Raw genomic sequence first — 14,795 nt, forward strand, 5'->3', positions numbered from 1 at the left:
CAGCAGCTGTACCCCAGTCCCTGCTGGGGGACCCTGATGGCATTACAGTTTCACCACTGATTTAAAAATCATGTGAGACTCAAGATTCTTTGCTTTCACAGAAAGATAAGACTGGGGTCTTCCTTAAGAATTAAACCCATGTTAGATGCAGTTGTTTGGGTGACACAGGAGGCAGGAAAGCGTAAATGGGGGTGGGGTTTTTTCACTTCTTGCTTTAGGGCACCTTGAAGCTCCAGCTGGGAAGTTGGGCTGAGCTGCAACACCAACATCAACAGGGTCTCAGGGGAATGGGCTCCTCCAGGCAGCAAAATGCTGTTTCCAACCCAGCCTCAAGTGAAGCAGGCTGATGGAAAAGCTCCTGCTAATAAATGCATGGAGCAGAGGTCAGTTTACACAAAATTTCTGTTTCAGCACTGGAATATTTCTCATGCTTATAATAATTAAGACATTTAAGCACTTCTGGAAGACACCAGCTTGAGTGCCAAGCAATAAAATCTTACTTGTGAGCTTACACAAAGCATTGGAATAAATTGAAACAAGTTTCCTGGAAACTTACCAGGTATATTTATTTTAAAAAACAAACAAAATTTTAAAATACATACGTTCTATTACTATTTTGTAGCTTCCATTTACAATAAAAATAAAAAAAAGTTTTGATTTTGTCAGCATCCTTGTATCTGCAGGTTACAACACCTGGGGAAAGACCAGTAGAGAGAATTTTGTTAGTATTTTCCAAACACTGAGCCATTACAAAATTCTATGCAAGCTTAACATGCAGCAGTCAGAGCTGCTTCCAGTCTGAACAAGTTCAGCCTCCCCTCATTAACACAGCTTTTGTCAATCTACTGTATTACTATCAAGGCTACAGGTTTTTCCAGTTTCCCAAGAAGACATTTAAGTGCACAATAAAATCCTATCTACACACAAACTATGCTTCAAACTTCAGTAATTCATGTAATGGTAATTTGAAATGATGCAGACTTGTGTAGGCTCACAAGACACCAGAACAGGATCAAGCCAAGGACCTGCCAGCCTGCAGCTGCTTATCAACATTGCTGAGTTTGATTTAAATATAATCAGCTCAGTCATGCTGACAGCAGTTTTTAGTTGAACTATCAACTTGCTGCATTATCAGAAAAGCTGAGAATGACAAGGCCAGTCCTACTCCAGCCCACAAGTGACCCAGGCAGGACAGATCACACAGGGCTAAGAAATTCTTCCTGCCATCTGTAAAGAAGTGGAGGCAGCAACATGAAAATTTTGAGGCTCCTCAAGCCAATATTGTGAACAGCTCTAGTGCTATTTTCACCTCAGTTACTGGTTCATTTTCTCCTGTATCTTCTTTTAGAAGGATGAATAATGTTTCAGCCTAAAGAAAAAAGAAATTGAGAGATTTAAAACTTCTCAGTAACCTGTTGAGAGGGCAACACAAAAAAACAACAGCTCTTCAGCAGTGTCACTGAGTATCCTTAGCTAATCTGAAACATGGAGCTTTGAAACAAAGATAGCAAACATCCACCTGCTAGAATTACTTAAGTGCCATTATAATATGCAGTTCAAGTTCACATAAAGGACAAATCACAAGATTTATTCACATTTAGGAATATTTCTAGAAATTTTCCCTGTCAGTCTTGGTAAATCATTAAAATCTCATCTTAAAAATAAGCAGTTTTTCAAGCATCATGAAGTTATGAGTTGAAATAAAATAAATATTCCTGCTTAGATTAGCACTACTCCTCACCCCTGACCACACCAGCAGGGGAGGAAAATAAAAAAGTATGGAAACAGGGTGTATTTCATAATCAGACAATAAACAAGGGTTGTTCTCCAGCAGGGAAAGCCAACTCCACACTCCAATAACTCATCAGGTGAAATTCAGATCAGGAAGTTAAACCTTATCACTTACAGTCAGGGCCCCATCTTACAGAACACAGATGTTATCTGGGATTAATGGACCTAATTTAGTACGTACCTAAATAACAAAGCTTTGCCTTTGTTATTTGCTACAGAGAAATATCCACTTCTGGGAGAGAAGTCCATAGATTGAGTAAGATAAATCTGTTTTCTCCTGAACACTGGGAAGTTTGAGAATACAGTGTATGAAGGAAGGTGCACCTATTGAGAAATAGGTCAGAATTTAAAATTAGAAAAAAAACACTAAAAATGAAATTAAATTACGAATCTGTAATTGAAGGTCAATGTTAAGTTCAAATGTTCAGTTATATTCCTACCCTACATGACTCCATATATAGAATTCTACTGGAGAAAAGGAGCAGGGAACACACCATGGAACCAATTATTGCAATTCTTGGGCCTACAAATCCTCAGAATAATTCAACAGTTCCACTGTTGGCAAGAATTCTGATAAGGCTGGCAAGAAAAAAAAAACCCTAGTAAGATGGTTACAGTTACCAGCTGCTGAAAACTCACATTTGTTGCTGAGTTATATTTACAGCACTGAAATAGAACCACAGACTGGTTGGGTTAGAAGGAACCTTAAAGTTTTCATCCAGTTCCAAACCCCTGCCATGGTCAGGGACACCTTCCACTAGACCAGGTTGCTCCAAGCTCTGTCCAATCTGGCCTTGAACACTTCCAGACATTTTAGAAGGCACTTTAAAAAGGTAAAAAGGTTAACTAAACTACAAAATGTTATTTTCAGAGCAACTTTACTAAAGAAAATACAATTATATTCTTGTAAATGCAGAGTGTCTTGGCCATGTCCAGATCTGGTTGGTCCAGCACCTTATACAGTACCTGTATCTGCTTCATATCAGCTTTATTACATCACCAGCAGTATTTTTATCAAGATATAAAAGAAATATTGCAATAAAGAAGCTGAACCTACCAATTTGACAGCCTCATCAGTGTCACGGGAAGCCACTGCCAAAATCTCAGTGGTGGGATTGAAGGTCACACAGGTGGCAGAAGTAACAAGGTTCATTATGGCTTTAACTGGTTTAGGACGGTTTTCTTTGAGGCAAGTATCAGTAGTGTATAAATTTACAACTCCAGAAGATGAACTAAAGAATAAAATGAACAAAGATTATACCAAAAAGTGACATTTCAGTACATATTGCCTTGTTATCTATAGCCACTACTCACCAGAAGATGCCATTTCCAATTAGTTAATGGAGTTTGTAATAATATTTTGTTTGGAGCTTGATTTTCCTTTGGAATTTATAACAGTATTTAGTGGAGGGGTTTAGGTTTTTGCTGATTTGGGTTTTCTTTTTACTTATATATTAAGAGACTCAACTCTGATGAGCCCATCTCTTACCACATGAATTCAAAGCAAGGAGAGTTTGGTATCAAAATGTTCTGAAATAACTTCAAGTTTTTTATTGTGGGGGGTTTTTTATAACTGTAGCATAAGCTCACTTAAAAATCCTCTTCTGCAGTGAGCTAGGAAAATACTCCTGTATTTATTTGCGATTCTCATTTAAAAGAATCCAGACACTGGCTGAAACTGCATCTCAATAAATGTATTTGGAGAAACAGTTTCAGCCTGTGGCTTTGAGTTGAAGCCCCTTCTGAAAGGCTAACATGTTGCCTTTCAGGAAACAAATTCAGAGTACAGGGAAGAGAATTAGAAAATGGAGAAGACCCTGAATCAACATTCCTATTACAGAATTTGTAATTTCTGTCAGTGTGATTTCAAAATTAACTGCTGGACCCATACATGGCAATACCAACACCAGTATGACTCCTATTGTTTTAAGTGTACTATGGTATTTTATATTTACACAGAAAAAAAAGTAAATTATTATCATAAAATAGGGAATATTCATCTATTTATGTCTATTCTAAGCTTATTAGAACCAAACCATGTTCCTACACTCTCACCAGACACCCATGAGTTCACTGAAGAGCTTCAAAATGAGAGCACGAGAAGCTGCCAAAGCTGTCAGTCACTTACCCACATGCCACATACTGGTTATTTTTTGAAACAGCAATGCACTTTCCTTCCAAAGAACCTTCATCTTCAAATTTGTGTAGACATTTTCTGCTTCTCACATCCCAAATGAAAACTTCACCTTCCTCTGATTACAGAATGAAGGATATTAGAGAAACCACATATACACATCACTTCGCTGGTCTATTTTGCTAAAATAAATATAATTAGATGACAACTAGAAGCTCATTTACAACTATCAAATATAGGATATTTTTAAAAAACCCCAACAATTAAAGGCATACTAAAATAGTTAACTCCATTCTTTAATGATTGATCACTTAGTTGTGTTTTTAGGTGAGATACTGGCATAATTTTTTAAATTATTTTTCTAAAACGGTAAGTGACTTCTAAGAACTCATGCAATTTAAATGGAATTATGATTGGAGCTGTTGGAATACTCACTTGAATAGCTGTATATTTTACTGCTGTCTGGGGTGAAAGCAGAGGCAGTGCACCTTCCATTCACCTTCATAGTGCTGATCAGTTCTTTTGTCTGTAGGATGGAGAACAATGGTGACAGAGATTCTACCAAAAATCTATAGGAAAGTTGTTTCCTGTCCCACAAAAATCTTAAGTTAGCTGGCATTCAGAGAACAGCACCAACGTTTTCAGTGCCTGCAGAGCAGAGCACAAGCTCCTGAGTCCAGCTACAGCTGGATCAACAAACACTTGTTTGCTCCCTCACTGAAGGGCCTGAGTTATACAACAGAACTGAACTTTCTCCTTTAAAAGCATTTTTCCCTGTGAAAGTTTAAAACAAATCCAGCTGCCATCATATGGCATTTTAAAATTCAGCTGAAAGATTGCTCTATGCATTATGAATCAGTATTTGGCATGATTCATGAACAGGGTACAACAGCATGCACTAGCATGACTCCCAAAAAAGCAGTCCTATATTCTATCCCCAGGTGCCTGTTCCCATGCTGTTTCCATTCCTTTTGCCAGCACAGTGCTCATGCAAGCAGCTGAAATACAACACTGACATATGACATCTTACAGCTGAAAACCCCATGGAACTGCCCTGAGCTCCACCAGCCCCACGGAGCTGCAGAACAAAGTCTCAGAGAGCCCAAAATAATTCCCTAAAGCTGCAGTGGGTTGATTCAGCAGCACATTTTTGAGGGCTGTCACAGTATGTGTCATACCTTGGCTTCAGCTGAAAGTTAGATTGCCTTGCAGATGAGACAAAAGCAGATTCAAAAGGGAAAAGGTGCCAAGGAAAATGAAGCTACATGAACCACGCAGAGAAAGTACCTTCATGGACAGCAAGTGAAGGTAACCTGAAGTTCCAATTAGCAGCATAAATGATCCATCTGGAGAGAGCTCGAAGTTTCTGAGAAATTTTTCCTCCACACCTTTAAAAAGAGATTTGAAAATTGAAATTGGTGTAATTTATTCTCTGACCTCAACATTTAGAGGTAGGATGACTAAGACCTGACTTCACTTCAGCTTTTCATTTCTGCAATATGCTGTCACAGTGAAGCTGAATTCAACCCTGCTCCTGTGTGATAATTAATATCCCAGACAAATTAACCCTCAAGGTACTTTAGTTCTTTGAAGACAGGTTAAAAATACAACCTCCAACTCCCTGCACTTCCTTTTAAAGCAAATTCATGTGCCATCTTTATTTGGGACAGCTTGAACTGTGCCCGGACACTCAGAGCTGCAAAACATACCTCGTACTTTTGGGATAGGGATGATACTCCCAGCCATCATGTCATACACAAAGAACATACTGTGGTGAGTGCCAGTGGCTATAACTTGTTCTCCATCCATACTGAAACGAGCCTTATAAATTGGAAAACTCTCTAAATAGATGCTCTGTATTTTTGGGTTCCTTATACCGTCCACCTTCAAAAAAGAAAGTAACAAACCAGGTTGTCATATTGAGGAATATATCAAATACTTTTACAGAGAAAAATCGTATCAACTACCCAGCTGAGACTTAAGTAGTAAGACCACTGTGAAGCAGTGAACTCTTCCTCTCTCCTACAAATGACGTGGTTCTTAGCTCCTCACCTCATGTAAGAGGCACTCCCTGCCTTTCTGATACACCTCACACCTCGTGCCCTTCCTCATCTTGCCCATGCTTTGTTCAAATCATCACTTCTGTTGTGCTTTTTCTAAACAGAAACATCTGCTTTGATTTGGGGTTTCTTGCAGCCCTGTGGGAATATCACGTTCCACTTGTGTCTGACCATTTCACTGATACTGGGCCATGCTAAAAGTTCCTAAATAACATTAGGATCTTTAATTTTCAGAGGAGCAGGGCAGTGTCTCAGGATGAGCACCTTCCTGCTGCAGCACAGCAATTTTACAGTCTTAAAGCAAAGTGGGCAGCTTGCCCCACTACAGGTTCTCCAAACAACTTAGGAACAAAAAACCTCCTTAGTCCTCATCACTGCAAACCTTCAAACCAAATGTTTTTAAACACAAATCTTCAGCTAAAAGCTCTGGTACAACTATGTTTGCCAGTACTCTGCATGTGCTCGGTGTGAAGTCACAGATGATAGAAATTCCTTCTGAGATGCCTTTAACCAAGGAATTTCAATTGTAACCACAGACATTACACCCAGTGTGCAGAGGAAGAGAAAAAACAAGGTCTACCACTCCAGGCTATTTCATGTACACTCAAAAAAAAGGTTCTGTGTAACATTTGCAGAGTACAGACTGAAGTTCTTCACCTGGAAGAGGGACACAGAGCGATCATGCCCAGCTGTCATCACCACTTGAGCTGAAGGATGAAACTGCACTGTCACCAGTTTTCCATTGGCAAAACGTTCCTGGTTTGCAGGAAGGCAGGTGCTCATCTACAACACAGATCAGACAGTTAAAACAATCCCAACAATCACTTGTGCTGAATAAAAAACCAATTACTCTTTATGCTACAAGACCTCAAGCCTGGTGATGAACTTTTGTGCAGCATGAGGTGAGCAGAGCACACACAGCCAGTTCAGGGAGCTGCTCCAATGCAAACACAGGCTGAACTCACCAGCCTTTCTACTGGCTTTAAAACTGGGTGTAAAACCAGCTGCATTCTGATTCATCTGAGATAGCTGTAGGAGATAGTGTGAGAAATACTCGTTTAAGGCTGTCTTCTTAAAGACCATTTCACTAGCTTCAAAGTTGTGGGAGAATTCCATCCTTCTCTGCAGAAATTAAAATCCTATTACAAGATGCTGTTTAGAGTGCAGAAAATTCTTATGTCAAACAATCCACCTCAGTTTATTGTTTCATGCTTTCACATGAACTATTCAATTTTTATATCCTCTAGAGCTTCTACTTGCAGAAACAAATTCACAGAATCACTAATTTTATACACAACCAGAGTCAAAGTGTGCACCTAAGTCCAACTGAAGTGGAAAAATAAGGTTTGTCTTTACCTTTAAAATCCCTCTTGGCAGAGACTCCGAGCTCGTGATGTAATTGCCAGTCCTGCATAGCAGATCATCATCTTCATCACTGTCACCTCATTAAACCAAAGCACATGGAAACAGCTAATTGCACAAACATCCACAGCAAAATCAACACATTCCTCACTGAAACAAATTAAATTAAAGCACACTGAAGGAGTAAAGCTGACTTATCCAGCATATTGTCACACTACTGAAACTAAGAAGACATCAAAAGTAATTCTTTTCTAGCAAGCTGAACAAGGAATCACAGAAACACTTATCAGAATAGTATTGGACATATTTACTATCACTCAAAGTCCTTTTGGATTTCTTCCTGTTTTCTAGATCAGCCCAGGCAGGAACTCCTCCCATGGCTTGCTGAAACCTTGCAAGAAAAAGGGGAAAGAGAAAAAACACATAACTGTTGTGAAACAGTAATTTCCTTCTATAAGTTAAGTACTTAGAAGAAGCAGTCAGAATTTTGCAGGATTACTTGCACTTAGAACACAATGCAAGCATTTAATTAAAAAAAAAAAATTAAGATGTCACTGTTTCTTGTATAACTCCCTAGAAGACAGATTAGTTTGTGCACTTTGACTAATACAAGTATTAAACAAACTAGTCTAGACAATGCTAATGCACATTTTATTTAAAAACACTGCAAATACTGCAGGAAGCACTGGCTTTAAAGAAGCCACATGAGCACAGTGGCTAGAGAAAAGTGACTTTGAATAGCACATAAATGTTATTTTAGCTCACAAAATCGTTGGGTTGGAAGGGAGATCAACCCTCTGGAGTCTGGAGATCACCCAGGCCAACCCCCCCACCACAAAGCAGGGTCATCTGGAGCAGGTGACACAGGAACATGTCCAGGTGTGTTTGGAATGTCTCCAGAGAGAGACTCCACACCCTCCCTGGGCAGCTGTTCCAGTGCTGTGTCACCCTCCATGGAAAGAAACATTTTGTGTTTTAGTTTATGGTCACAGCCCCTCATCCTGTGCTGGGCACCACTGAAAAGAGTCTGACACCATCCTCCTGGCACCCACCAGGAGGTCAATGATCCCACCTCAATAAAGTCAGCCACAAAAACATTAATGAAACTCACTGTTCCTCAAGTCTTTTCTTTAGCTTTTTCTTAGTAAGTGTTGTCTCGGCATCACTTTTCATGAAATCTTTCCTGTACTTATGGGTCATATCAACACTAGAGGAGAAGAACACACAGAACACAAAGATCGTTCAAACCAAGGCCACTTCAGTCACTCCCAAGCGTAAGATGTCATTCCCACCACCCAGTCTGAACTTACTTTTCCTCGGCTTCATCATCCTCATCCACCCAGGCTGGCTTTTTGGGCAGTAAGTCACCTTTCGCTTCATTTTCCACCTCCGAATCGCTGGACTCTTCCTGGAGGCCTTTACCCTCTGCAGCAGTAACCTGAAAACAACCGAACGGGCCGTGTGAGCGGGGACACGGCCCGGAGCCGGGGGGGCAGCGGGGGAGCCGCAGCGAGCACCGAGCCCCGCCCGGGGCCGCCGCCGCTGCTGGGTGGGGCAGGGCCGGAGGGTGATGTGCCGTACCCGCCGGGGCCCGGCCAGGCGCCGCAGCAGCTCGTCCTCCTCCACGTTGAGGCTGTCACCGAATACCAGCTCCTCCAGCTCCCGCTCGGCGCCCGACACGCAGCTCAGCGCCTTCAGGTGGCGGGCGCGCCGCGCCGCCTCGGCCGCTGCCTGATCCGCCACAGCCGGGCGCCGCTTCACCATCCGCTTCGGTTTCGTCATTTTGGCCGCTTTGGGCAATTTCGCCGCTTTCTTCGCCGCCTTCATTCCGGGCGCTTTCGCCGCGCCCGGAGCCCGCACCAGACCCGGAACCGGAACACGTGTGCCCGGTCACGTGACCCCCGCCCGGCCCCGGCCCCGCCCGCGATAGGCTCGCGCCTCCGCCCCGCCCCCGCCCCTGTGACCAAGCCCCGCCCCCGGCGGCGAGGCGCGGTCACGTGACTCCTTTCTTTGCCTCCCTTTGCCCCCACCCCCCGCCCACCCGGAGTTCCACGTGACGCGGCCACGTCTGGGCCACTCCATTGCGAGCCCGCGGGGGGGGATGCCCCCGTGAGGAAACACGCGTCTCTCACCGGCTGCTCATCGGCCCCTCACCGGGACATCCCGCGCGCACCGGCACTCGCTGGCGGACATGGCTGTTCTTATCCCCGCAGTCCCCGCCTGGGCGCGGGGCGCTCCCCCCCGGTAACGAGTGTTTTCGCCCGGAGTGGGGGGGACATGGCGGAGGGGCCGCCCCGCGCAGCCTGGGCCCGGCGGGGGCGTGTCCGCGCCTGCGCAGCCGCGCGCTCGTGTTGTTGATGTCCCGGCGGCCGCGGTCGGTCCCGGTCGGTCTCCGGCGCTCGGAGCGGCTGAACCGCCCGGGCCGCCCCTGCCCCGCCGGGTCCGGCCCCGACCGCGGGCACCTGCAGCGCCTGAGCCCCCGGGGCGAGCGCGCAGAGGCAGCGGGCGTCTCCTGCCCATGAGGGCCTGATGGAAAACACAAAGGAGCTGGTGAGTACCGGAGCCCGCGGGAGGCGCGGCCGCGGCGGCCCCGCGAGACCCCCAGCGCCTGAGGCGGGGAGCGGCGCGGGCTCAGCCGGGGCCGGGAGCTGAGCGAGCCCCGGTGCCCGTGCGGGGGGAGGCGGCCCCGCAGCGCGTGGGAGGGAGCCGGGGACACCCCCGGGTGTTGCGGGGGCGGCCCCGCGGGGTGCGGGGGTTTGTGCCCGCCCGGGGCGGGGGCTCCCGGGGCCGGGCCGGCGCTCCCTGGGGCGCTGCTGCTCGCGGAGGGTCCCGGGGAGCGGCGGGGGAATCTGGCCGAGGCACGTGGGGGCGGCACGGCGGGACCCCTTTGTTGCGGCCCGGCTGTGCAGGGGCGGGTTTTGTCCTTCCCCCTCCTTTCTCCTGCCTCGGAAAAAAGTTTCAGCTTCTCCAGGGTGCGCTTGGATCCGCTTCTCCCCCTGCTCCGCTGTAGTGCCGGTTTTCAGCAACTTCCTCCTGTAGTTCCAGCCTTTAAAGTTCAGTTGTCCAGCGTGCTCATGTTAAGCGCTGGGGAGTTTTCTTTAATAACAGCACCTCAAAAGTTTTGGATTCTTTGCGGCCACTTCCCCCCTTCCCGTGCAATTTTTATGACTTCTGGTATTGTTACTTTGTTCTCTTTGTAAGGAACAGTAAACTCGTGAAACCAGTTTCACTTTCAGGTTGTTGCTGGAAATATTTGAAAGTGTAGCAATTTCTGCCCGGCGTGGCTTTAAAAATTAAAAGTCCTACTTCAAAGCGTATGATGACTACGGTAAAAACTTTTGTGTGCGAAAAAGCAATTTATTTTAAAATGTGGCTGGCAACTGCTGTGATTTTTCACATCTAGACCAAGTCAAAACTGAAAGCTGCAGGGCAATCTCCTGCATTTTAAATCAAAATTATTTGGCAGGTTTGAGGAGCCACATTTACCTATTTATTGTATTCAACATCTTGATTTTGACTTAAAAGGAGTGGACTAAGGCTATGAGAGTCTAATCTGGAGCATTTAATGAGAACTAAAACAATATGTTCCCTTAAAAAGGCAGTAAAACTTGGCAGGTCAATTGTCTTTACTCATTCCTTCATCGTTTTGTGGAAGTGTGTAACGTAGGCTGTAGGGAACTATGCAGAGGGATCTTGTCTCCCAGGAATAGTTTAGGTGTTGTTCTTGAGAGCATGTGGGCTTGTGCATGTGCAGAAGGATTGCAAACTGGAAGTAAGAATTCTCTTAATTGTTCCCCAAAGAGCGAGGTGCCTCTGGCAGCAGTGATAACATGCACAAAAGTTCCCTCTCATTGGCTTTGATTTCTCTTACCTTCTAAAATTTGATTTAATTTTGCAAGGCTTTTGATATCTTCTGCAAACTACTACTGCATTCCTTCCTTTCTCAGGTAAGTTGGTACACTCTGGGCATGTGGGATCATTTGCTGAACCTGGCTCTGAGCATGTGGAATGAATTCAGGTGCTGAAGACTTTGATTTTGGGTTGGTGGTGGTTTTGGGGTGTTTTACATTTAAATTTATTATTTTATTTGGGTTTGGGTGTTTTTTTGTTAGTTTTCTTAATGGTAACACAGTGTTTAAAGTGAAATATTTGCCTCTTCGAGATACTCCTGTAAGGGCTTTGTAGAAACATAATGGAGTTTGTAACGGATTTTTAGTTTTCTCAAAATTCAGATATTTCACATATTAATCATCACACCCTCCTCCAAAATTTCCTGCTAATGTGATATATTTTTTTATGAAAGAGTCTTCCCTCTTGTGTGAAACCCCCTGGGGAAGAGGCTATGGACAAAACCATTGGCAAACAGCAGAAACTGGCTTCAGACAAAATGCTGTCATACATAGCAAATGAAGAGACAGGAAAAAACATTTCTGTAATTTTCCAGCAGAGATTTTACTTATAATAAGAGTGGAAGGCACATTTCCAGATAGAGGTGAGTTGTTTATATAAAAAAAGTAAGTTTGGTTGGTTCTGATTTCCAGGAATCCCAAGATGTTTAGCTTTGGGGGATTTTGTTTGTTTGTTTTGAATTAAAGCTGAAAGTATGTTTTCTTTAAATTGGTACCATGTTTGAATTTTCTTTTTTGATCATGTTCTGAGGCACAATTAGGCTTCAGTTCCACAGGGACAAGCTACTGTTCTAGTGTAAATTCAGAAGAATTGTAATAAATTAGTTCTATTGTAGTGTTTCCTAAACATCCAGAGATGAAACTAAGTTTGTAGCAGAAAGCATCAATGAACTTTTGAAAACAAAACCTCTGCGTCAAATTTAAGTCTAACTTGGAAATACCCTTAGATGCATTAAGGATATGTGATTAAAGTAAATCTGTCTTACAACAGCCCCTTGGCTTGAAGGTTGTGGTGACCTCATTGTTGACGTTGGCCTCAGATCCCATCTCTCCATGGTTCTGTCCTGTTTGGGGGGTTGGAGCTGAATATAGGAAGCAATGCCTCTGTTCAGGTGCTGCTGGGCCTTTGCTGAGCTACAGCTCTTGTACTCCAAGCTCCAAATTGCTGCCATCCTGAAATCAAGCCCCAGATTGAATTCAGTAGTAACAACAACAATTTGGAGTGGTTTGAAACCTTTCTGTGGCTGTTTTGGATCCTCCTCCTGTGGCTAGATGCACTTACCTGGGTGCAAGAGGTTTGGTTACGTAATAATAGGGTGTCTTTCTTTCAAGTTTTTACCTTCAAAACCTTTTGCATAAATTTTGCCATTGCTTGAGCGTGGTTTTCATCAAGCCACTAAAGCCATTTCCTGAGTAAGTGTTTGATGTCTAATTAACATGAAATGGTTTTTGTTTTGGCCTTGGATTGCTCACCCTTTGTGCCCAATTTTTTGTTGTAAGAATAGTTATTACACTCAAAGAATGTATGCTATAATGTGTTGATCAACTTCAATGTGTGTGTATATATATATATATATAAAAATGTATGTTAAGAGTGAGAAACTGGTTATTTTCTTATTTGTTTAGAGTTGCCTTCCTGCTCTCAGGGAAACCTATTTCCTTAACTATATTCTTTTATCATACCATTTGCCTTATGTAATGCTTAATTAAAAGTATTTCTTAAAAATACTCTGTTGCCAAGTACTCACAGGGAGGAGGGGAAGAACAGGAAAATGGGAAGTTGGGCAGAATAAGAACGCAGTTCTTAAGAGTTCCTTTCTCCACCCATCCCTCCTATAAAGAAAAGTATGCAAGAAACCCCCCGAGCAAATAGTATGGGGTAATTTGCCAATGCTGCTCACCCTACCCTTCACAGTGCTCTGACTAAAAGCCTCTGTTGAGGAACCAGTAATCTTATTAGGAAAATAAGCCTTAGCCAGAATGCCCAAAAGTTTGTCTTGTTCTTTTGTTTGTGCATTGCTTCTGCTTAATGTACAGATAGACTCTATTAGTGGAGTAGTTACTCAAGCTGCTCTTTTGGCATTAACCAGCTGCAAGGTTCTGTTTTATAGCAAGCCAGGCTCCTGCTCCAAGCAGTTTCTGTGGATAGGCAGGAGGTTGTTCCCTGGTTTGTTAGAAGGTGAACACTGGTTGTGTTTTGAGGAAAAGACAACCTCCTCAGCATGATTTTTAGTGCTAAGTCCAGCTTTGAAGAGTAGGAAACTGGCTTGATGTTGATTTGAGGGTTTGTTGTTGTTGGTTTTTTGCACACCTGTTTTTGAACCCAAGGCCCTGCAGCTGCTTGGGGAGGTGCTGCTTCAAGAGAGACGAAGTGTTGCTGTTGGCTGTGGAGCCTAAAAGGACTCGGCAAGAATTGCGTGTCCTTCACATGCCTAGAAATTACTTCCAACATTGCTTGTTCCATCACCTCACAAGGAGTAAGATGAGGTGCTTTGACCTGTCATTTCCTGGGTCCTCCTTTTGCCTTTTTCGAAGATGGGAAGCATAACAACAAAGGGACAGAGAATGTGTGCATAAGGTAGATGGTTCCAAGTTCCTGGCATCTCTGATGAAGCTCACTGTAGTGTATTAGAGGCCACCAACACTTCAGGAAGTGTTGGTGAAATGGTTGAGAGCTTCTGGAAAAAGGTTGAGGCCCTAGAAAATCAGGAATGGGCAAATTTTGTACTTAATTTTCAAAAGAAAAAAATGCAACCAGTCAGCAAGAACTCAGCAGGAATTGCAGGCTGCTGCTGTACCAGAGCAGCTGCTTTATCTTGTTTATAGTTCTGTTTGAGACATACATTGTCCTTTTTGTAAGGATGTCTTTAACCTTTGAATTCAGAGCAATGCCCTAACTTTTTTCACTTTCAGATGTTAGAGCTCCTATTCTTTTGTGTATCCAAATTCTGCAGGAAGCGTTATCAAAGCTTCCTTATATTCACTTATTTCTATAAATGCTGTGTTTCAATATGGGTTAAAAAGAATCTTTGTGGTGTTTATTATCAAAATAGAAGTGTTTTGATCTGCTCTAAGAAAATTCCATCATAGTTATTTGTATATCATCTTCCCTAACTTTCACCTACTTTTGTGTACAAAGTATTTTGGTTTGTTTTTTTTTTCCTGCAGTCTCTGCCTTTTTGAAATCTCACAAAAAATTTTGAGTAGTTTCCCCAGTTGCAATCCAGGTAATAACTGTAAATTAACATTAAGCATGTCCTGCATAAATTATCTGGCAAATATGGTTGTCTTCTGGCAAAAGCTGGGATACAAATGTTTTATGAAAACTACAGTGTTATTTTAAAATGGTAAGCAAAGATGCTGATTTGAATTGCAAATTTGATGTTCAAAAATTCTGAATTGGAACCATTTGGCTGAATATTAAGTAAATGGAAAGGTGATACATGAGATTTGTTTTGACAGTGTAGTTAAGCTCAAAAACTTGATGATTGCTACTTTTGAAATTGTATAATGCTGAAGAATGATTTTTCCTAATTGAGC

General features: G+C 43.1%; 2 protein-coding genes across 14 annotated transcripts in view; one reads left to right on the forward strand and one right to left on the reverse strand.

The window, feature by feature from the left end:
- Nucleotides 1-530: 530 nt before the first annotated feature.
- On the reverse strand, nucleotides 531-9,243 carry UTP18 (UTP18 small subunit processome component). The gene is made up of 14 exons (XM_048323793.1): nucleotides 8,929-9,243; nucleotides 8,658-8,785; nucleotides 8,459-8,554; nucleotides 7,659-7,738; nucleotides 7,342-7,427; nucleotides 6,643-6,768; nucleotides 5,635-5,809; nucleotides 5,213-5,313; nucleotides 4,361-4,451; nucleotides 3,920-4,043; nucleotides 2,849-3,023; nucleotides 1,973-2,115; nucleotides 1,310-1,369; nucleotides 531-693 (listed from the first exon to the last, which is right to left on the reverse strand). Exons 1-13 carry the CDS (start codon nucleotides 9,172-9,174, stop codon nucleotides 1,345-1,347), a joined length of 1,596 nt encoding a protein of 531 aa, XP_048179750.1. The 5' UTR covers nucleotides 9,175-9,243; the 3' UTR covers nucleotides 531-693; nucleotides 1,310-1,344.
- A 469-nt stretch (nucleotides 9,244-9,712) lies between these two features.
- Nucleotides 9,713-14,795, forward strand: part of MBTD1 (mbt domain containing 1) — a 35,209-nt gene continuing 30,126 nt past the window's right edge. For 3 of the 13 annotated variants that reach the window (XM_048324173.1, XM_048324175.1, XM_048324177.1), the window contains exon 1: nucleotides 9,713-9,897. In XM_048324173.1, coding sequence (XP_048180130.1) covers nucleotides 9,877-9,897 — 21 coding nt within the window. In that variant the 5' untranslated portion in view covers nucleotides 9,713-9,876. Of the gene's footprint in view, nucleotides 9,898-10,188; nucleotides 11,840-14,795 lie in introns of those variants that run through there. The other 10 variants (XM_048324176.1, XM_048324178.1, XM_048324180.1 and 7 more) reach the window with 8 other exon arrangements.

This window comes from Corvus hawaiiensis, chromosome 19 (assembly GCF_020740725.1).
Source record: "Corvus hawaiiensis isolate bCorHaw1 chromosome 19, bCorHaw1.pri.cur, whole genome shotgun sequence".
Classification (NCBI taxonomy): Eukaryota; Metazoa; Chordata; class Aves; order Passeriformes; family Corvidae; genus Corvus; species Corvus hawaiiensis.